Here is a 23511-nt window from a genome sequence, read left to right as displayed (position 1 = left end):
TCTTGAAGAGTGATACTGTCCAATCCAAATTCTCTCTTTTATTCTTTGCTTAATTTTAGCCTTTGAATACTTATGTTGTACAGTACCATTCAGTGCCCTTCTGCACTTGCATATTGGAGCAAGAGTGAACAGGAAATAATTAATATTGTGGGAAAGAAATGTGGATTTGTCTTATTTAAAACAAACCAAGTCTGTGAAGTATTAACATATATCTTTTCTTTGGAGAAATCAAGTAACCTACTGTCCTGTTGATGTTGATGTTGATGTTTTGCTGCTGGTGGCTGATATTTCTGCAGTAGTACAGATGGAAAGGAAGACTCAGGAGAGCTGGACTTCAGTACCTTATTAAAAAAGAGGTCAGCAATTACAAAATAGTGACAGTAATTTGTAGACTTTCAGGATGACAACAACTTTTATAATCTAACTCTGTCTCACTCTCTTTCTTTCTGGATCGCCCTGTGTCTTCAGAGAGTAAGCTACTTCTGCATATGCAAACTAAAAGCGGGAGTGATCACCAAAGAACACTTACCTGCACCCAAATAAGCCTGAATATTAACTCACAATGCACAATGATAAGTTAGGATGACATGATGTGTCCATTGTCCATTGTCAGATAATTTAATTTCTCTGCTAGTGAAGATACAGTGTACTAGTGTGTTGAAATATATACACATAGAGCCATTTAAATCTTATCTCACTTTTATTATCACACTGATCCCATTCCAAATGAATCCTGAGATCACTAATATTGGATCTTCTGTCTTGAAGGACTTCTCACTCAGACTGCAATAACTCAAACAGCAACACTTCTTTAACACCTGTCAGACGTAGAGCTTCAACAGTGACATTTTGTGTTTGGCCATTGAGATTCTCTATCATTAATTCACCCGATGAGCCCTCTTTCACTGACGCAGTCTTTACTCACAAACACAAGTCACCTTCCCAACACGTCAAAGATCACTTTTGTGTATCACACACCATTACCAGATACTTATTGTCCACAGAGCACAAGAAACCAAACGCCATGTCAAACCCCCAAACTCAGAATGATGTTTGCATTTAGTAACTGACCTTGTTATTCAGGCCTAATTTGTGCAGGCTTGCTTCTCTGCAGTTTAACCACTGGAATAATAAATAATTTGTTTTAAAGGCATATTTCTAATATGCTGATTGTGTTGCTTTTGAAATGCTGTGTTTTAACTTGTCTGGTTTGTTTTGCCGTGTTTGCCTTTGGGGTTTCTACCTCTGAATGAGCAGCAGTTTCTTAAAATCCTCAAATCGGTAAGAAACTGCTGACATGCTGTTTGTTGTGCATGCATCTGTCAGAATCCAGTTATTTATAGGTTATGTATTTATTTATCTGAAAACCATTAACATTTTACTGTATTATTTCAGAATAATTATTACAGATGTAACAATGATTTAATAGTTAATCAATAACATAATAATATGAAGAAATACATTGTTTTTTAATCTATATCATAAATTATGTAGTAAAAATGTCATATGTCATCATATTTGCATGCAAATCAGTCAATATTTTTTACTGTATATTGTCCTAGTGTTGAGTGTTAATAAAAATAGTGTAAGTCAATTATTTTGATCATTATCTCTATATGATGAAAGTGAAGGCTATAAATCAATATCAAATCCAAGCAATTATATTCTAAAATGTTTTTGGTCATGGAAGAAATGATAACTTTTGTAAGGAAAACATTTAAGCTTTATCACACATAGTAAAGACCGATTACAGTCTACATTATCAACCTAATGACCATTTTATATACTGTAAATTAGTAATCAATGTATCAGTTATTTATTATTGTTATAGTCGTGAATAAAGTAAGTAATAGTGAGCAGTAATCCATTAATGATGTTAGTGTTACACTGTGTGTGTTCCTTTAGTCTATATTCATAATGTAGACTGTAAACTGTGTGCTAAGTGACCGGTTTTAACATCTACATCTGGTTGGTTTATGCGTGTTAGAGCCGTGCAGGCGAGCTCAGAGCCTGACGTCGACGTGTGGGAGATTCTCAACCGTGCTCCCTCTACAGAGTACCAGAAGATTGCTTTTCAGTATGGCATCACCGACCTGAGAGGCATGCTCAAGAGGCTGAAGAAGATGAAGAAGGAAGAGAAGAAAAGTGAAGGTTTGTGCAGAGTTTACGATAAGATGCACTTGATCTAATTCTGTATAATGTAGACCTTATTATAACTGATTTCTTCTATGACTAACTTATCTGAAACTTAGCTTTCCTCAAAAAATTGGATCCTGCTTACCAAGTGACAAAGGGACATAAAATAAAACTGGCCATTGAGGTCGCCAACCCAGATGTTGAGGTGAAATGGCTGAAGAACGGACAAGAAATCCAACCGACTGGAAGGTTAGATAAAACATGCTGTACCTGTGCATCATGAAGCATTCAACAAATACAGTAGCAATCATTGATTATGTAAACTCTTCTCTCTGTCTCTCTTTGGCCTCTGCTTTCATTAATATACGGATGAACTCCATAACTTGTTCTTTCACTACATCACCAGCAAGTAAGTCTCAAAGAGCAAATAAAAAGATTGTTAATGTTTTTTTGAATTTCACAAAACAATCGTATGTGTTTAACATGTATGTTTTTGGCACAAATACTGTGTTAAATGTTAAATCTCTTAAAGAAAAGTATTTACAATGTGTAAAAATCCTCCTGGTCTTTGTCAAGGTACATCTTTGAGAGTGTTGGCAACATGCGCTACCTCACCATCAACCACTGCTCCTTGGCAGATGATGCAGCATATTGCTGTGTGGTGGGAGAGGAGAAATGCACCACTGAGCTCTTTGTTAAAGGTATTTGAGGTTTAGAGGAAATTTACAACATAATCCAGAAAATGTAAATTAGCAAGATTAAGAGTTTAATCCCTCATTCTTATCTGTTTTCTGCAGAGCCTCCCGTCCTGATTGTGAAGAATCTGGAGGATCAGATGGTCATGAAGGGCGAGCGGGTGGAGTTAGAGTGCGAAGTCTCAGAGGAAGGAGCCAATGTTAAATGGTTAGATTTTCTTCTTTACGCTCACAAATCAACTGTCTGTTAGGAGTTTAATTTTCATGCTATTGGATCATAAATCCTGAAGGTAAACTTAAAATAATGTAGCATAACCTACAAATCAAACGAACAAAATGTACCCCAGAAAGGTTCAGTTAATTAGGTGCTGTTGCTGAAGATATAAAATCAATGAGCGGTGGTTGGATTGATAAAAGTAGAATGAAGCCTTTCTTTGAATTCAAAGCTAATTGTCAGTCACTCTCACACAGTGTTCATTGCTCAGACACCCAGCAGATGGCATTTGAGTGTGTCATGTCCGCAGACAGAGCACTGTCAGACTGAAGTATGTAAATTATCACCTCAATGAAAAGGTCACATCAGCATGTTAGTATGTCCCATGTGACCTTTATCTTGAAGGAGAAAGTTGCTGTTAATGTGTATGGGCTTTTATTTGAGTCCAAAATAACTTTCTAAAAAGTCATATGATTAATGGTTGACACTGAGACACATTTAACATTGCAAAAGGTAAAAAGTGTCAAGATCTAAAATTGACAAAAACCCAGGCACAGAATCAGTGAGACTAACCTTTATAAACCTATCAAGTATACCACTTCTCTGGGGTGTTAAAATTATGTTTCTAATCTGAGCATGGGTGTTTGTTTTTGACATTTTTGAACAGTATATGGTAAAGGCTAAGCTCAAAGGTTCACATACAAGTTTTCTGAGCTTTCAACCAAATCTCACTATGTTCATTCTGCAAATAGAGCTAGCTTAGATGTCATCACAAGACCTACATGTGGACTTTCCGTCTTGTAAAAACAAGTGTTTATATACTGAATGGGCAGGAGAATAACGTGAGATGGTAAGTAAGTAAAATAGTAAGAGGACCTTTGAGCTTAGATTCACTTTATCATATGATGTTTTTAATATTTACTGAATTATTAAACGAGGGCTAACCAGCTGCTGAAGACCTGCCCATGAGTTTAATTATGATTCTTTTAATCATGACTGTTAATCACCATAATGTTGGTTGTGGTGTGAACGTCTGTGCAGGGAGAAAGATGGCGTGGAACTGACGAGAGACGAGTCTTTCAAGTATCGCTTCAAGAAAGACGGCTGCAAACATGTCCTGATCATTAATGAGGCCACGAAGGAAGACTGCGGCCACTACAAGGTTAAAACAAATGGCGGCGAGTCTATGGCTGAACTCCTGGTGCAGGGTGAGTGTCAGTCACGCATGTGCTGAGTACAGTACGAACCACTTTTGTCAGTGATGAACTCCCCAAGTGCACATTCTCATACCCCACCAGTAGTTGTGTGGCCTTGCCACTCCTGGCATGCTGTCTATTTTGGGGATATAGCGTCTCTTGCCATTGCCCACATCATTCTGCCAAGGTTACTGTCCACATGCCAGCTAAAGTTAGAAGACGTGGACCATATTTCACCTGAAGGGCACAGGTCTGCACAAGTGACCCTGTTTTCTCTCTCTGGTCTTTGTTTTCTGTGTTGTTGTTTGGTTGTGTTTCTTTTCACACTTTTTCAGTTAACAGTGGCTATGTCATCGTGTTTACCAAGTAAAATAAAGCCTGAAATTTCAACAGTTTATAACAACAAAATACCACACACTATTGTTGACACAAGCTATACTTTCATGATACACAGTAACAGCAACCTCTTTCCAACCTCTTTCCATAATATTTTAGGGGCAAATTTTCCATGAGAGTACAATCTTTTTATGAAGAACTTTATGAAGTTGTGGTTTAAAGGTTTGTTTTGTCACGAGATGATAGATTTTCATCTAGTACCAAGTCTGGTGATGCTGATGAAAGCGCTCAGAAGTCTTAGATAGTTGTCAGATTTTGACATTTTTTTTAAATAATATGATGGTTTTTATACGTTCAAGATGTGGCATGTTTTGCAGGTAAAGGTTTAAGGTGGATAAATATGTTTAGAAGTCTTGATTTCAATCCACAGGTGATCTAGAAATGACGGATGGGGACGGTTCAAACTCATCCGCACATGGACGTAGGCAAAAATATAAACCTCAGCTAGTTTGCCCCTCTTTCTTTTTTCACCACCCAGTAACCATTTCATCTCAGTACCATTAGCTCACAGAGCAGAATTATTCATTATGAACCAAAAAACACTTTAGATCATCACTTGACAGCCATCAATGACCTATTGAATATATATACTCTCACATTTGCATATATATTCATGTGTATGTGTGATATATGTCTGAGTGTGTGTGTGTCCCAGGGGTGTTGTGTCTAGATTTAAACTGGATCTTTGTTCCTGCTTTCAGTGCAGTTAAGTTTATCTGGCCTGTTAATCGAACACAGAGCCTGCCAAGAATTACCAGCTGCCATCGTGCAGCAGGGATCAACACCTCAGACCACAGCAGAACTCCCATTATAATGCCATTTCCACCTTATTTGCCCTCCCTGGCAGCGAGCTGACGTAAAACTCCTGTAACCTTTTCAAGGAGCGGTGGTGTGAGTTATCTCACCCGGATAACAACAACAATTTCTTTGGGATAACTTTAATAACTCCCATGTACGTTGTTTCTTGTGATATACAACGTGAAGCTCCAGCATCTGGTCTTCATATCCTCCCACTTTATTTTCTACCATAAATCCAATTAACTATCCCCCTTGTGTCTGTTGCTAAGATACAACACACAAAGGTGGGCACGATGATAATGAGCACCTCACGCCCAAACATATTATTACCATATTATCCTCACATACAATAGCTGCATCTAATTTCTTTATCATATTATCCTCAGACATCATCATCTTATTGCATCTTATTCCGTCGTCTCATATTGTAGTACCTCCTCTGAAGTCTGAAGGCCTCGATGGTTTGTCTGTCTGCACTCTGAGCCTGTGTTTTTCTGACTGTGTAGAGAAAGAACTGGAGGTCTACCAGAGCATTGCCGACCTCACAGTGAAGGCAAAGGATCAGGCAGTTTTCAAGTGCGAGGTGTCGGATGAGAACGTGAGAGGAACCTGGTACAAGAACGGTGTAGAAGTCAAGTCCGATGCCAGAATAAACATCACACATATTGGCAGGTGAGCACACTTACACATGTGTTTAAACATGCGTCAGATATGCTGCATATATCCCATGACACCGGGAACTAAACTTTTGAAAACCTTTGACCTTTTTAGGATCCACAAACTGACCATTGATGAAGTCAAACCTGAGGATGAGGGAGACTACACTTTTGTGCCAGATGGTCATGCTTTCAACCTTTCTGCCAAACTCAACTTCTTGGGTAATACCGATGCTTTTACTTTTTACACTTCAAAATGAACAATTCACAGCCTCACAAGATAAATTTAACTGAAACTATTTCCCACTCTCTTTTTTTCCCTAGAGGTGAAGATTGATTACGTGCCGCGCCAAGGTAACACAAACTCACCCTCTCGTAGCGTGCAGACTAAACCAGCTGAACCGCAAGGGTCTATTCATTTTAACCCGTTTCTCTCACTCGCTAAGATCCTCCTAAGATCCACCTGGACTGTATGGGTCGCACTGCCGAGTCAACCATTGTGGTGGTGGCCGGCAACAAGCTGCGTCTGGATGTCCCTATCACTGGAGATCCTGCTCCCACCGTGATCTGGACCAAAGGAGAGAAGGTAAAACAGACAAACAGACTTGTGTTATTAATTAGCTACTGTACACACCCATCGTCTGACATCCACCAACTGTCCAGAGCACAGTAGGTGAGGTCTGAAATCTGAGGCTTGCTGAGAAAACAACACCTCATTTGCTATCAGGAACATACTTGAAAGCCTTACTAATGCTGCAATGCAACATTCAGAAGCATATTTAAACAATATAATACAAGCTACAAGCTAACTATTTGGAGCCTTAAAATAACAATTAAGTGGCACAGGTTAGCTCTGCACACTGATGCTATGATAACTAATTCTTTCCTCCCTGCTAATACATTTGGGATACTAAGATGCATAAACCAAGCTGAATAAGTTCAATGCTACTTACAGCTAAATCCAATGATGCCTACCAGTGTGCTGATCTTTGAGTTGAGGAGAAAGAGAGGTCACATGCCCTCTCTGTTCTCTTCGGCTCTTACCGCTTTGCTCTGCTCAAATGTAGGCTAGTTCTGTAAAACCCGACGGAGAGGAGGGAGGAGGGCCGACATCCTCCTGGACCATGAAGGATGGGGAAGTAAGTGTGCATGTCCCGTATGAATATGTGCCTGTTTGTAGTATTGTGGCTCTGAAATCCAAGTCAGTATGTTGACAGCTTTGGCATCATGTTTTTCAATACTCACCTGTAGCGTAGCGGATGTACAAATGCAGCCAGTGGAGAAGACGCAAATTACATGCATTTCCCCTTATGTATAACACGCTATTGTGTTGTGAAATGAGAATATATGCGGCCATCAAAACGCAAAATAATTGATCTTGCAGCTGCTTGACTGAACAGGTCGTATGTTATATTGATTTACTGCTTTACAACCCTGGAGAAAGAACAGGCTGCAGCAGTGACGACGACAGACAGATTCTGGCAAATACAAATACAAAGCAGACTTCTCCATTTGCTATCACTGTACATGTGTGTTTTGCTTTTATGTCACATAGCACTAAGAGGTCAAGGTCAAAGGAACTGCATGTGGTGCAACTCAGTATCCGTCCATGTCAGTAAGGTAAGAGCATGTTCTGAATCTTACAGACAGACACAGGTCACAGGAAACGGGGCAGTAAGTATAGTTTTGTATGGCAACTTTACAAAGTGACTTAATGGTGAAATAATCCTTGGATCACGCACTCAAATACATCATTATATAATCAAATAAAGTAACATGATGAATTTTCTGAAGTTGTGCTGAATTATTTTACATTTTGGGTTGGTAAAATCAAACAGGCACAGGCCAGATTAACTGCCTCTTGTCTACAGTGAGAAAAAGTCCACCATTTCTTACTGTCAGATGCAATAAAAGATGCTCCTGTGGCTCGTAGGAGGAAGTATTTTGTTTTTCTCTTACATGCTTAAGGTTTCTCTTGTGGTTGTTTTAGTGATGAGTTACTATCAACCAACCAGCCTTTTTGAGCCACTCTGTGTCATTTCAGACACAGTCCAGCACTGGTCAATGCATTTGCATGGTGGCATCTGGAGTTTATGTTTAAATCAATTATTAAATGTGTGATTGGCTTTGAAAAGCATGATTTTGCCCAAATACTTTACACAAGAAATTTTGTGTTTGAAAGTGTCATATTTATCATCTCTGGTCATAGTGGCATGATGTTAATATGCCTCTACTACATCTACTGTACCAGCTGCCGTATGTGCAACAGAGCTATCAATCAGTGAAGGAGTGAGAGGAGATAAAAGATACTTCACACTCCAGACACAATCCAGTAACTCTGCTTCTCTGGTTCTCATTGCGTAGGTCGTCACAGACGGAGACAGTAGGGTCCATGTGGAAACCACCAAAGGACACTGTGTCTTCACCATCGAGGGGGCAGAGAGGCAGGACGAGGGAATCTACTCCGTTGTGGTTCGAAACCCTGCTGGGGAGGACACCGCAGATATCAATGTGAAAGTTGTCGGTAAGATGGAGCTCCCCTGTTCATTTTAATGAGAGCAGTCGGTTTTCATTACCATCACCATGTAGAGATAAGCCAATTACCACACACATAACCCAAGTAGCAATCAAAGGAGCACAATCACGCCATGTAGCTAAAATATTTGATGCCAAATGGATTTTAGTTCTTCAGAAAACTGTAACTGTGAGCAATGTTTTCCCCCAGATGTTCCAGATCCTCCCCAGGTTGTCAAAATCCTCAGCGTGGCAGAGGACTCCTGTGTTGTCCAGTGGGACCCCCCTCTGTTTGATGGTGGACAGCCAGTTATTGGTAAAAACACATTAAAATGCTCAATTTATTTAAATTGTTTGGACATTGACCAGTTGATACCAACAACATCATTTTAATTCTCAGGCTATGTGCTGGAGAGGAAGAAGACAAAGAGCTACAGGTGGATGAGACTGAATTTTGACCCTTATCCTGAAACAACTTATGAAGCCAAGCGGATGATTGAAGGAGTGGCGTACGAGATGCGAGTCTATGCTGTCAACGGCATCGGCATGTCTCGCCACAGTCCGGCCTCACAGCCGTTCGTGCCAGTCGGTGAGTCTTTACAGACAGATTTAAACCTGCTCCTATCCCACTTTCCCATTCAGTTAATCATTTTCAGACATTTGCTCCACTGTATCTTCAATGAAAGAAGCTGTTTATTGTTTCCATAATAGATCATGCATTTATCATAAGATGAAACAAAAGAAACTGACTCATTTGTGTGCACTCGCTGCACTACAGTATCATGAGGATGTTGATTGATTGTTATCTGGATGAGCGACAGTAGACATGTCTGTCTTTTGATGACCCTGAGGTTGTGTCATGCCTGGTTTGGTCAGTCTAAGGTTTCACTCATGGGGTCTGTTTGACTTGTGGTCATGACAGGATGGGGTCATGTTTGCTATATGTTTGTCTGTGTAACAAAAATAAAGGTTGCACATACATCACTACATGGACCAGACAAAGGAAGTAGCACTGTACAGTACGATGCCAAATGTTTTGTGCCAGACAAAGAGGAAATAACACACCAAAGTCATACAGTGTTCATTTACTCTTTAAAGGAGCGCTGTGGCTCAGGCAGAGCAGGGTTGGTGATTTAATCCTGTCATATTTTTAATAGATGCTTAATCAGTGGGACTTTTAAAATCATACCTTTACCTAAAGACGGAAAAGCAGGTTTTACTGGCTCTAATTGTAGACCCATTAGTATACTCCCTGTGCTGAGTAAGATACTTGAGAAAATCATTTTAAATCAAATGTTAAATTATTTTAGTAGAAACGGACACTTACAAAAGCACAGCATGCTTATAGTCCAGGGTACTCTACTAGTTCTGCATTAGTACACACGACTGATCAATCATATTTGGATGACAGGAAACTAGTTGGGGCTGTGCTCTTGGATTTTACTGCAGCTTTGGATGTCATTGACCACAGTATTCTTGTTGCCAAGCTCAAATGTTGTGCTTTTTCACCTTAAGCTCATGCTTGAGTGAAGAGTGTTGGCAGTTATTCTGACAGCAAAAAATATCTTTCGGTGTTCACAATGAAGTTGCTTGGGTCCATATGTTGTTAAAAATGCCAATGTTGTTATGTATGCTGATGACTCAGTTTTGTTCTGTGCTTCACCAACATCAGTGGCGCTGAGAGAGAATATACATGGGTGAGAATGGACAAATTGCTTCCTTACTAGCTTGACAGTATCCTATAAAACAGGGGCTCAGGTTCGGATTGTCTCTCAGTCTATCACTGATTTTTAAGTACCATTTCATTCTCCACTTGTTGATTTAAGAGGGAACATCATTGTATCCAGATGGCCAATCGCTTGTAAGACAGCTGATTAGGAAACTATCTGTGGCATCCCTCTCTATAAATAATGGCCTGGAAGCGCTCGATTCGGCTGGGACCAGCTGCTTAACACAGAGGGGTTCACGCTACTGTGGAGGCTGCTCCAGAGGGAGCATTGTTGCCACTACAGCAAAGACAATAGTGAAGAGAACAAGTGTGTGTGCAAGGGAGAATGAGAGCATAGGTTAGAGCAAGGCATTTGGCAGTAGAGGTAAAACCACCAGCTTCAATCATCAGCAGGGTTGCTAATCACTGAGAAAGAATGACAAAGCCCAAACTTCCAAAGACGGCTGAGAAGAAGCCAGTGGAAGAAGAGAAACCTGTGGAACCGGCCGCTGCTCCAGCAGAGGTGGAAGCCAGCAAGCCTGAGACAGAGATACCTCCACCTCCTGAGGTGCAACAGGAACCAGATGCCAGTAGTGAACCACCAGCAGAGGCAGCCCCCAGCGGAGAAGAGGGAGCTCCAGCTGAGAATGAGACACCCCCAGCAGAAAGTGGTCCCCCTGCAGAGGAGACCCCTGCGGAGCCCACCCCTGCCGCTAAACCAGAGCCAGAACCTGTTGGTAGTAGGCATTATTCATTTTGAGATGTTGGATTATCATGTGGGTTTTAGAATTAGAAATGAAACTTAATTTTGTTTATGTGTGAACAACATTAATGGGAAAATTGGCTGCATATACCAGCCCCTCATTTTTCAGTGGTGTACATGTTTGAAAGTGCTGAGCATGGTTTAGTAATCGTGCTGTTGAAGTGTCTGATCGTGATGATGTCAAAAAAGAAGTCTGTTTTTCCTTTTTTAAAACACATCTGAATTGCTGTTCACTCCGCACCTTTTGTCCAGACTGCCCTGAGCTACTGTTCAAACAAGCTGTGACTTTCTACATGCGAGGAAACCCTTGACCTCTAACAGGTGTTTCCATGTTTCCAGTCCTGGCCTTAGTGACGACGAGGCCATGACTTAAACTCAACACCTCTCAGTCTGACCTCATGCTGTCAACAAGTTGCAACAACATGAAAATATAAGGTTGACTAAATATTACCTCAGAAGCTTAGATTCAGTGTGTGTTGATATCTTCTGTTTTGTGGGAAAACATTTCTCCATACTTTAATTGTTCAAAGCCAAGCTGCAAAAATGTATGAATCTACTCGCTGGTGGAGGTGACTGCTCCAGATGTGCTTCAACTTTTGCCTCAAAATGACAAATGAATAATTAGTGCTAAAGTAGGCGCCCAAGTGGTGTGTTTGATATAATGAAACAGAAGTGTCATTTTCAATGTGTCATCAGGAATCATTCCCTGCAATTTAACTGAATTAGTTTCTCACACAAAACAGTTAAATGGGCATTTAGAAACCTATGACCATTATTCATCTCTATTAGCTGTCAATTATACATCTTTTCTTCCCCTCCATAATTCCTCCTGACCCCTACAGTTTTACAATAGACATACAAAAGCTTGTAAATTGGTAGCGGTCATAAAACCCAATGCTTAACACTGTAATAATAATATTGCTTCGTCATTACTTGAAAACAAGACCTTTTAGTCTCTGCAGCTAAAGCTGTTGCAACATTGATTGTTTGCTTTTGCCGCCTCTGCGGTGAAATCAATGCATGGGAAGTAACTGATGAACCAGAGCCTTTTAATGCAAACTAAAATCATGCCATTTCATCCCTGCGGGACAGAGAGCACGCCAGGCACTTAGACTTCAGCCCAGCCGTGAACTCCGGGTCAGTCAGACAGCTCATCTTTCACGGGATGACATCAGCCGGCTTACAGGCCAATAGACTGTTTTCATAACTGACAACACAACCACAAATATTTGATATTGAAATTAATATTGTCTTTGTTGTTTGAATTAGGACTGTCGACAGGATCAAGCAGTCTGGTGTTAAGTTACATATATACTCACTTTCGTCACTCTTAGTAAGTTAAATGTCAACTGTCAACTCTCACACAACCAACATTTTTTGATGTTAAACATACAGCTACACACGTGTTTCACTGCACACCAGCTGCAGTCGATGCCGTTTCACCAACCAAAAATATGATAAACACCTACACTACTTCAACTGAACTTGCAATTACGGCACATTTAAGATTATGTGGACAGAAACAGCAGCCACCAGGCCCATATAACCACGTAGACAAACTTTGGTGACCTGGACAAACCTGGTTTTGGTTTTGTTGTATTTCCTCTGCTGTACTCATGTACTCATTCTCTCTCATTCTCATTCGTCATCCGATGGTGGTTCATGAAGATACTGTATGTTTGAAATGAAACCTTCACGGGATAATTAGGTGATGCTGCTGCTGTGGCAAAAGAAAAGTTGTAATGGATGATGGTGACAGCATTCAAGCACTCTTTGCTGTTACAAAGCTTTGTGAGGGTTTTTGTTACTTTACATAATTTGTTAATTCCTGATCAGGTTCATCCACTTGTTCAGTAATTCACTCTGAATGTATTTTAGTAATGCTCTAACTGACTAACTGAGCCCATTCATCTGCCCTCTGCCTCACTCTCAGCCCCTACAAGTGAGCCCATTGGACTGTGCGTCGACGACATCAGTGACACTTCCATCTCGCTGAAGTGGCGGCCGCCTGAGAGGATCGGCTCAGCTGAACTCGAGGGTTATGGGGTTGAGTACTGCAAGGAGGGCAGTAAGTGCTGGAGCCACCCGCCTGCATGCCTCTGATAAGGAAGGTTTTTTATAGCGTATATCATCAAAGTTTATATACAAACAATCAGTTAATGGCAGTGAAGCTCAGCGACTGATCTCTATCTGAGCAATAAGTTTTACAAATAGTCTTAAACCTCAAAGGCTCTCAGCTATGAGCAAACAGTCAGAGCAAAATGTTTTTTTCCAAAAGTTTCGATGTCAGTTTTATGTCAGTTTAGATAGCATTTTTCTTGCCTCTAGGCCGACAGCATGGTGATCATACGATCACACTAACCTTTGTAATGACCTTTTGAATTTTATTTGCTGTCATGAACTGTTGTTTCTCTCACCAGCCTCCACCATACACAATAAACATCTGATGATATGCTGTATTATAACAAAATAGAGGCTCCGATGACCTTCTACCTCTATTTTTTACTTTGGTTCCAGTGTAACATTTGAAGTCTAGTGAATCATGTCGTTTTAATTAGCTGTGTGTTTTTCTGGTCGCAGCGGATGAATGGATACCAGCCATTCAGGGTCTGACCGAGCGGACATCGATGATCGTCAGAGATCTCACCACCGGAGACAAGCTGCAGTTCCGTGTGCGAGCCTACAACATGGCAGGGCCCAGTGTTCCTACCACTCTGGCTCAACCTGTCACCATCAGAGAGATAATGCGTGAGTATTTATAGATTAGAAACTTTTGACGACTCTCTCTGCTCCTTTAGTTTCAACACTTGAGACATGACAACCAATACATCTCATATAGCCAAATATTTCTCCTAATTTAAATATTAATATTTCCTCCTAATTTAAACTTCCTTCTTCCATTTTCCAGTCCCTGTCATGCCTCTTTTTGTGTGTTTTTTCTTTCACAGAACGCCCTAAAATTTGGCTCCCCAGAAATCTCCGCCAGACGCTCATCAGGAAAGTTGGCGACACTGTCAACCTTGTGATTCCATTCCAGGTGCAGTATACATATAAATCTAAAAATCAATCAGACACCTTCTTATATAAAGTATAAACACCAGTATGAAACATGAACAATGCACAAAGACTGACTCGCCTACGAAACATTAAAATTAACCAGTAGCTTGGGAAGTCTGGGAAGAAGTTCTTTCTTCTGCTCGTTGGTTACACAATTTATTCAACATTTTGTACATAAATATATTAACTGAAATAATGTAGATGTACATATAATGTTTTGATGCATGTCTTTTGACTTTGTATCTGTTCTACAAGAATATGTCTTGTTTTATTTTTGATGTTTGATTTCAAAATCATCAAAAGAGGACATTAAGATTGTCTTTGTAAAGTTACAGTATATGACACAGTCAAACAGCTGGAGAGAGAGTGATTACACACCATAAAACAAAAAGTGGGTGTACCTGTAGGGGTCGACGATTTGGGTAACATGTTCTACTGACTGACAAGTTTGTACATTATCATGGTATATATTGTCATATATCCCAGCCCTAGTTGGATGGATGAAAAATCTAAATCCACCTTTAATGTTGTTAGATCCTTATCAACTGTGAGATAAAAAAGTTTGGTCTGAAGGTGGTGCCATAGAAAATTCTAAATCGAAAAAGTTCTAATCAAGCATACCTTTACACTAACAAGTAAGCGTCAATAATTATTGACCCAACGGAAATCCTGATCAGGCCATGGTCATTGGGATTCATCCCTTGAGGATCATGAATGTTTGTACCAGATTTCAAGGCAATCTGGTCCATCGACCAAAATCTCAACAGCTTTTGGACAAAGTGTTGTGGTGACAGACTGAAAAAATGGATGATGGAAGATGGATTATCAGTGAATGCCGTTAAAAGGTTGACTTTGTTCATTTGTAATTTGTAAAGTGACTCATATCTTTTTGAACTGAAACTCTTTTTCCGGTCGTGCAGGGTAAACCCAGGCCAAAGGTTACATGGAGCAAAGATGGGGAGCCTCTGAACCCCAAATCAGTTAGCGTGAGGAACAGCGACGTAGATACGATCCTCTTCATCCGCAAGACAGACCGAATACACTCTGGGAAGTATGATCTCCACGTGCAGATTGAGAACGTGGAAGACACAGCAAGTGTCATGCTGCAGGTTGTTGGTAAGCAGGACTGAACACATGGAGAGCTGGCTGTAGGTATAAACATGAATTAATGCAATCTCTGTAGTAAACTGTAACAGCATTCACACTAGTGGTAACGGACAGTTAATCACAATTCATATTTCTCCGCTGTAGATCTCCCAGGGCCTCCTGAGGCTCTGAAGATCCTGGATGTCTGGGGCTTCAATGTGGCTCTCGAGTGGAAGCCACCAAAGGACAACGGTAACTGTGAAATAACTGGTTACACCATTCAGAAAGCTGACAAGAAGACCATGGTGAGACCCTACACCCTTCAGTCCTCGCAACAGAGCTTACATCTGTTTTTATATTACATTCAAATTAAGCTGAAAACAAACTTCTGATGTTGATGGTAGGAAATTATCATCCAAATTAAATCACTTTGCAGCAATCAGCCAGAGGTAAATTCATGTTCATATGACATTAGAGGTCAAAAATGTTAAAACCTCAAACCTACCTGAACCCAATGCATATAAATTAATTCTCAAAACCAGAGACCAAGTCCGAATGTGACCAGAAGACAGTCAGACCGACACACAATTAACACTGGCTCCGACTTGGTGTCAGCATGTTGCGCAGCTGCAGTCAAAAAGAGAAGCAGTCACACAACGCGATCACAGCTGGTAGCTCATCCACTTTGATCCGTTTCGGTATTAGACATGTTGACACACAGACCCGAGATCTGAATTCAACGAGTCACTACTGGGCCCAATAAAACTGAAAGTAATTTGGAGCTGGCCTAACTCCGTTCTCGAGTCAAGTCTCAGGGGAAGGCAATGGTCGTCATGTCATTATAGCTCATAGTGTCTTGTTCACTGAAACTGATCCATTGCAGGCCTTTAGTTTTACCAGCTGAGTGTGTCTCTACATGTGAGAGGAAGAATGCTGTATGGACACAGAGGGATATTTTAGCCTCCCTTGTGACAAATATACTGTAATCGGCCAATGCTGAGCACATAGTCTCCTCTGTGGGCCAGGAGTGATGCATTATGGGTCCGTTGGCAAGAGCTCCAACTGGCACCATCCTCCACCTCGAGCTGCCAGGAACAGTGTCGGCCAGGAATGTCCTAATCTTATCCTCGTAGCCTTGACCTGGTCCGGATTGTCTGTACAGCGACGCAGGGCCATTGTTCTCCTGCCCAGCTCGGCTGATGGTTCATGTTTCACTGTAGTCATTATTAGATCAAATTAATTTCACTTGCATCTCTTTATAGCTCGGGGATGTTGGTTATCATGTTACCAATAACAGTGTGCTGTGTACCTGTGTGTTAGATGTCAGAGACAACGGCTGATAAATATAAAAGTGCTGAGGTTTAAATCTAAACGTATCCAATTTCATTCTTGTACCTAAATAAATACATTTAAACAGAGACACAACTCCTCTAGTTTCAGGTAGATTATGATGGTATTTTGAAATGAAATCAGTGAAATCTCTAGATCAATATTGTAGGATACTATTTCCCATATCTTAATGAGCATTTCTCATGGTACTGTAATTTGTATTTGCTGTATTTGCTCAAATATTTGATTTAAAGTAACTGTTAAGTTGTAGTTACAGTGTTTACTTGGGTAAATGTCTGAAAAGGGCCCAATATAAATATATGCATAGAAGAAAGTACATACTGTACAACATAAACCACATATTGAGTTGGAAAAACTGGATCTGAAACATTTTGTGCTTCTTATGAAGGAGTGGTATACAGTCTACGAACAGTACAGGCGAACCAACTGCGTCGCATCCGATCTCATCATGGGGAACGAGTATGTCTTCCGAGCCTTTGCCATCAACCTGGTGGGCCTCAGTCCAGAGCCCCACAACACCAAAGACAGCGCTTACATCCAGAAAACCGGTGGGCTATGACTGCATTTATATAATATAAATATATAATTAGTACAAAGCAGTTATGGCTCTGATTTCATGTCCTGTAAGTGTAGATATTGCACGTGAAATCTGAGCAGTTGTCATAAATGCAGAAAAGCAGAACTGAAGACAATTGTCTGTCTCTCTGTCTGTCTGTCTGTCTCTCTGTCTCCTCAGGTATCGAGTACAAGCCACCCACCCACAAGGAACACGACTTCTCTGAGGCTCCCAAGTTCACTCATCCTTTGGTGAACCGTTCCATCATAGCAGGATACAACACCACGCTCAGCTGCTCCGTCAGAGGCATACCAAAGGTCAGCAGGGTCATTACATGAACACGTATAAAGGATGTTTGTGACAAAATGCAATCACAGAAATCTTGGATGTGATCAATTGTCAACTGAAAACAGGTTTAACTATGTGAAATTTTGACAAAACAATTCCTACTCAAGGTCCACTTAGCTTTTTCCAGAGCTTTCCACCATATCACTGTAGCTGTCATGATTTCATTCAGAGCTCTTTTAGGACTTTTCGTCTGTGTTGGCCTAAAGGTTAAGCATGGAAGTTTACTTTTGACTGTGAAAATAGCAAAACAATCCAAACCCCAGCTCCACTTACTTGAGCTTTTTAAACATACAGTTGAGAGCCAAGAATGAACTTTCATGCTTAAATATTTTCATTATTCAAAAATACAGAATAACTGAGAAAATACAACAACAAAGAATAAAACCAAACACCCAAACCAACAGAAACACACATACACACACACACACACACACATACACACACACACACTCCTGCCAGCCTCTTCATGCAGACATTTCAGTATTAGTAGCAAGTAATAAACACCCTGTCCTCAGTGAAACAGTACCCATCAGATAAATCCAGTTATTATGATTGTTACTAATGGAAGAGTATAAAATATCATCTGACATACTGTAATTCTCTGTCCTACCTTGTTAGCCCAAAGTGACCTGGTACAAAAACAAGATAGACATCACAAATGAAGCCAAGTACCGCATGCTCAGTAAGCAAGGTGTTCTGACGCTGGAGATCCGTAAGCCCTGTATGTTCGACGGGGGAGTGTACATGTGCAAGGCAGTCAACGACAGCGGAGAAGACATAGTGGAGTGTAAACTGGAGGTCCGCCGTAAGTATCCTGCTGGGAGGACACATGTCCTCTATTTCATGACCCATTTAGACTCTCCATCCTTTCTCTGGCATCCTCCTTTCCCCCTCATTTTCCTCCCCATTTCACCCTTTAAAAATAACACGTATCATGAAAGTCCACATCAAATGAATGTCAGTCTTTCTCTCTTGGAAAGAACTATGTGTGTTTATGATTACAGGAAAAACAGGAATTCCCCTGAAAGAACTGCAAAATTTAAATTAAACCCAAATAAATACTGTCAGAAAAACATCTCAACACAAGATCCACTTGTTTTCCAAAGCTTTCAGTCACATCTGGTGACCTTCGTCATGGAGTTGCTCAGTTGATAGTCAGCACCTCCATCTGCTGAGGAAGGCCACGATGTTGTGGTTGAATGAAAGCTTCATCAACAAATAAGTTGCACGTTGTGATCTGAATTCAAGGTAGAGAGTGAACATTTCAAGCTCAACAGATAAATATTAATTCATTACTCACGCAGTTTTTTCATGTTCAACTGACCTGCTGTACTAAAAGACTCTCAGGGTTACACTTGCAATTCATATGAAATTATGAATTAGAAGTGTATCAACACTATTTTAAGACCTGCATAACAAAGTGTTGCCGAAAATGGCATCATCTTTTAAAAGACAAAGAATAGACGTCTAGTTTATGTCACAGTATCTATAGTAACAACAAACACAAACATGAAAGCATATCGTTATGTGGTCAAAATCACGACCATGGCATTGTTAACATGTATTTATGAATTAATTCTGAAGGTTTAAATAGATCTTAAAGTCATCCATCTACTCTTAATGAGTGCCTCCCTCTTTTAACTTTCACCCTCTCCTGACAACTTTTTCTCCTGTCATGCTTCAAACCAGCCTGTGATCCTGAGGTAAGCCCTATCCCCACCCCGCACTGTGATAAGTGCTTTGGAAGGATTTGTCAAATCATGTACACTTAAAGAAAATGATCCGATGTGGATCATGACCGCGTCTTTACTTCCTCGCCTTTTATGACTAAAGATGACATTTTTGGAGTATAGTGTTGGTTTTTGTTGTTTTTCAGTGTAAATGCTCTAAAAACCCACTGTACACTACCTGCTCAGCACCAAACAGCAGACTGACACAGTTAGCGACAAGTTGGTGAACACTGTTGAGCATTTAGCAGCTAAAGAGCCAGATATTTCCCTCAGGAGTTGGTGGAGACCAAACACAGAGCTAAAAGGACAGCATGTGTAAATAGGTTTGCTAACATGTTAGCCATATCAGCTTACAAGATAATAACGTGTCAATATTGCGTTTTCATCTTGTTTCTGCTGCCCCCAAGTGGGCACAAAATCTGTTATCGCAGGTTTAAGTCATAAGATTTCATTATTTTTAACAAAATAATACTACTTATTACTTAAAATAATATTTTGTGCAAATCATTTATTAAGGCCTCTGTATCTTGACTTGTGCTCCTGGCTTGCAGCTCAAATTGCTAAAGAAGAAAAGAAAGACGAAAAGAAGTAAGAGCTGCTGACTGAAGAGAAGATCGATTTGTCTCCAACAATTCCTGCATGTTGACTGTTTTGAGTCAAAAGAAACTCTCCACCTGCATCACAAACTGTGTTTATCATTTTCTTTTGTTATCACCACTTTCCTCCTCTGCAATCATCCTCTTGTCATCCTCACTGTTAAGTTAGTTTCATGTGTACCGCTGGATTACTGAACTGGGCTCATGCTTAAATTTTCTGTTCATTAGTAGGCGTTATTTAAAAAGTTATAATTCATGTTTTGTCACTCATTTCCAGGAGTGGAGATAAATGTATCATGGTGTCCAGTAAATAGGAATAATAGTCAAAGAAAGTTAAAATATTTATGAAATTAATTTATGATGTCATCTTGTTTCTCATTTATTTCAGCTGATAAAAAGGACTGGATTATAGTGTTTTGGATTTGTTTGTGTGCTTACAAAAGTCAATATAAATGCTTCAAAAACACGAGAGTGAGTGATTTTATTCAGTCATATTATCAAGTAGTGGCATTATGCAACAGTGTAGTCAGTAATAGTGGTGGTGAAACTGCCATCATGATGTCTGTAGCACCGGTTGGTATTCAGAAAACGTAGAAAGCATGCCACTGATACTCAGAAGTCCAGTGGAATGGACAAGAGTTGTCGGGGGCTTAGTTTTATTGTAACAAAGCCTTGCTAAAGCCAGAGGTGTGAGGCATGTGCCTAATGTGTACACCACAGGGACGTGCGCGAAGGGCTGGAATAGCTGAGTTGTCCTTTTACCACTGAGGACGTGTCAGTGAAGAGGAACACATGTTTGGGTTCGTCGAGCAGGAGCTGCTGTAACATCACTCGACAGTTATTCCTTTGATGCCTTGAATGTAAATATTTCCCGTGCCCTCTCAACGTACAGCTGCAAAAGATCCAGCGAGCCTTGTACATGTCACCGGGCCACCATTAACATACATGACGAATGTCTTACAGCGCCTTCGTGTGTGCCAGGTGTTTTGACCCAGGGTTTCACCAAAATCCATAAATTACAAGTGAAAAGGCCACACGGTTCAAAGCTAAACACGACTCATCAAATTTCATGTCTGTTTCTTTAATCCCAGAGGTTATTTTTCACTCATCACGAAGTTACAGCTCACTAGGCGGGTGACGGGAGCCAGCAGTGGACAACGTGAGGTGAAAGGAAACTCCACTGAATGGGACACATTGTCTTAAACATGTTAGCAGGCTTGGAAAGGTCTGCATTTAGACAAAACATTTCACCCTTAAAATGGTGTTTGCATATGCAACTTCAACTGGTGGATGAAGTAGTCAGATCTTTTACTTCATCAATACCACAGTAAAGAAATACTCTGTAAAAGTATTCACATTAACATATACTTAAAGTACAAAAGTACACACATCAATATTGCAGCTGGTAAATGTGCTGCAAATAAATACATCATGATTTATTTGTTGATTATATTTTGTATTGATAATCTGAATCTGCAAAATACTCGCAACTAAAGAAGTGAAAAACAGTTGTAGCATAAAATGGAACATAAAGTACAAGTACATACAAGTACCCCAATATTGTACGTGAGTAAATGTACCCAAGTACCACTGCACGTCAGTATGCTAACATGCCAGGTATGATGTTTACCATGTTGGTAAGCTGAGGCTGATGGGAGTGTCATTAGGTTTGCAGGTATTTTGTCACAAACCAAAGTGTTGATTCAAGTGAAATCACCAAAGTCATCACTGTTTGGGAACCATGAATGTCTGTACCAAGTTTTTGGCCAATATATCCAGTATATGTTGAGATATTTCACTGGTAAATGTACATTTTGACCTCATGTTGGCGCTAGAGGAAAAGTCGGGGCATCACCACAGTATTAGGATTCATCCTCTGAGGACCATGCATGTCTGTAAAAAAATGGCTTTTTCAGAGCAGAAATTAGTCATTTTATTATCTTAACTGCCAACTGAGTTCACATAATTTCTCTTTAGTGGATGGACTATTTGATGGTACTCAGTTTGAAGTATATTTATCACATGTTTAGTAAGAATAATAAGTCTTAAATCATCACCATAATAAACTCTCTTTGGACTGGACTCTGGGATTTAGCAGGTGGCTCAAGACACTCCCCCGCAATGACAAAACATGACAACATAGGGCCTGATTTGAAAGTCAAGGAATGACCCGTCTTCCCACAAGGCCATTGTGCAGCCTGTCAGACAGAGGTTCAGGGTTCAATGAGCAACCCTGCTGAGAGAAAGAAAATGTAGGATTATAGTCAATATTTCCATTTTCAGGGGATCTGACCTTTCTGTGGCACATTGCAGTGAACAGAACTTGAATCTATGCAGCAACTTAAAAGAAAGCAAAGCTGCATTAGCAAGAAATGTGTGATATGACATCCTGATATGTTTTAAGAAGGTAAAGAGTCCAATAACTTCAGATCTATGATAAAATATTTGATGAAGACAATGGTCACTGCGGTATTTTAATTTGAACACAAAGGTAAATGAAGGATACTTGTGTTCTTCCAATTTTATTCATTCACAATTTATAGAATTTATTTTTCTACTTGAACAGAATAAAACAACTTGGGGAGATCTCACATGAAAAACTACAAATAAGGTTTAATTACGACTGAAATTAAGTGAGATTCTTTTTATAATCTGTATTATTCTGCAAGTTTGTATCTATAAAAGATAAAATAAAAATTTCATAGTTTATAGTTTGGTTAAAAACAAAAAATCACAGTATACAGTACATAGATTCCTCCCACAATTTGCACTTATCTAAAATGATGATGTACAACCACGTGTGTCAACATGAAGCCAAGAAGGCAGACAAAGAATAACAACATATGAAAACAGACTTTTCTTTTTACAAAGCACTGCTGGTAGCCGCTACAGTTGAGGAGGTAGCTTCCTTAGTTAGCATCCCATTTTTGATTACTTGTTTTCTTTTTCAAATAATTTACATACAAATACAGAAAACCAATAACCAAACTACTAAAAAAGATTTGTACATTTTCACCAGACGGGACATCAGACATCTCAAACAATCAACGGACATTTTGGTTGGTGCAAGAATGTACACACCCAGTCGAGACAATGCCTACATGAAGACAGAAAATAAAACCCAAAAGATTAAATTTAAATGGCGCATCATAAAGAGACAAGAATGTCTTGTTGGTGGAGGAAAACGTTTCCCTACATTGCCTAAATTCCTGAGCACTCACATGACGTGCACTTGTGGATACATGCTCCGAGGGTGTATCCACCTCAATGTGTACAGTCATGCTCCAGCACATCAAACAAGTCAGTCAATCCCTCGTCTCACACACACACACACACACACACACACACACACACACACACACACAGTCTCACTCAGGTCAGCTCTCAGGGTGAAAAGAGATCTATGTTAATATACTTTACAATATAATAATGCTCTTCGGATGACCTGTACAATAAAACTGGGTTATACAGACTGAAATGAGCATACAAGTAAGTGTTTGACTCATTTGCTGATAATGTAACTGGGTTGGAAAGACACTGGAGGCAGCGAGTTAGTTTACAGATAATTCCTCTTATTTTCAACATAGGCCTTATTTTCCCACTTTTGTACCATCATGCCCATTTATTCTGGTCAAAATTACTTCACTGTAGAGCAGAGTCCCTCCACAGATACACGGACTGCCCACGTGTGCACGAACAAAAAAAATCCTTA

General features: G+C 40.0%; 1 protein-coding gene across 1 annotated transcript in view; it reads left to right on the top strand.

Moving 5' to 3' along the window:
• mybpc3 (myosin binding protein C3) overlaps positions 1–19877 on the top strand; it is a 29976-nt gene extending 10099 nt beyond the window's left edge. Inside the window, exons 9-33 of the mRNA XM_070910090.1 lie at positions 297–356; positions 1255–1281; positions 1988–2151; positions 2253–2385; positions 2543–2545; positions 2713–2837; positions 2934–3039; positions 4087–4253; positions 5942–6107; positions 6207–6313; positions 6416–6445; positions 6538–6677; positions 7159–7230; positions 8456–8615; positions 8817–8921; positions 9006–9194; positions 13010–13144; positions 13657–13824; positions 14025–14113; positions 15054–15249; positions 15385–15524; positions 16958–17117; positions 17306–17442; positions 18092–18278; positions 19755–19877. Of these exons, the coding sequence (XP_070766191.1) occupies positions 297–356; positions 1255–1281; positions 1988–2151; positions 2253–2385; positions 2543–2545; positions 2713–2837; positions 2934–3039; positions 4087–4253; positions 5942–6107; positions 6207–6313; positions 6416–6445; positions 6538–6677; positions 7159–7230; positions 8456–8615; positions 8817–8921; positions 9006–9194; positions 13010–13144; positions 13657–13824; positions 14025–14113; positions 15054–15249; positions 15385–15524; positions 16958–17117; positions 17306–17442; positions 18092–18278; positions 19755–19795 (3007 nt within the window). The 3' untranslated portion in view covers positions 19796–19877. The remainder of the gene's footprint in view (positions 1–296; positions 357–1254; positions 1282–1987; positions 2152–2252; positions 2386–2542; positions 2546–2712; positions 2838–2933; positions 3040–4086; positions 4254–5941; positions 6108–6206; positions 6314–6415; positions 6446–6537; positions 6678–7158; positions 7231–8455; positions 8616–8816; positions 8922–9005; positions 9195–13009; positions 13145–13656; positions 13825–14024; positions 14114–15053; positions 15250–15384; positions 15525–16957; positions 17118–17305; positions 17443–18091; positions 18279–19754) is intronic.
• The last annotated feature ends 3634 nt before the right edge of the window (positions 19878–23511 follow it).

Source organism: Enoplosus armatus, chromosome 1 (assembly GCF_043641665.1).
Source record: "Enoplosus armatus isolate fEnoArm2 chromosome 1, fEnoArm2.hap1, whole genome shotgun sequence".
NCBI lineage: Eukaryota > Metazoa > Chordata > Actinopteri > Centrarchiformes > Enoplosidae > Enoplosus > Enoplosus armatus.
The sequence above is the reverse complement of the archived record's forward strand: the minus strand, read 5'-3'. Positions and strand labels throughout refer to the sequence as shown.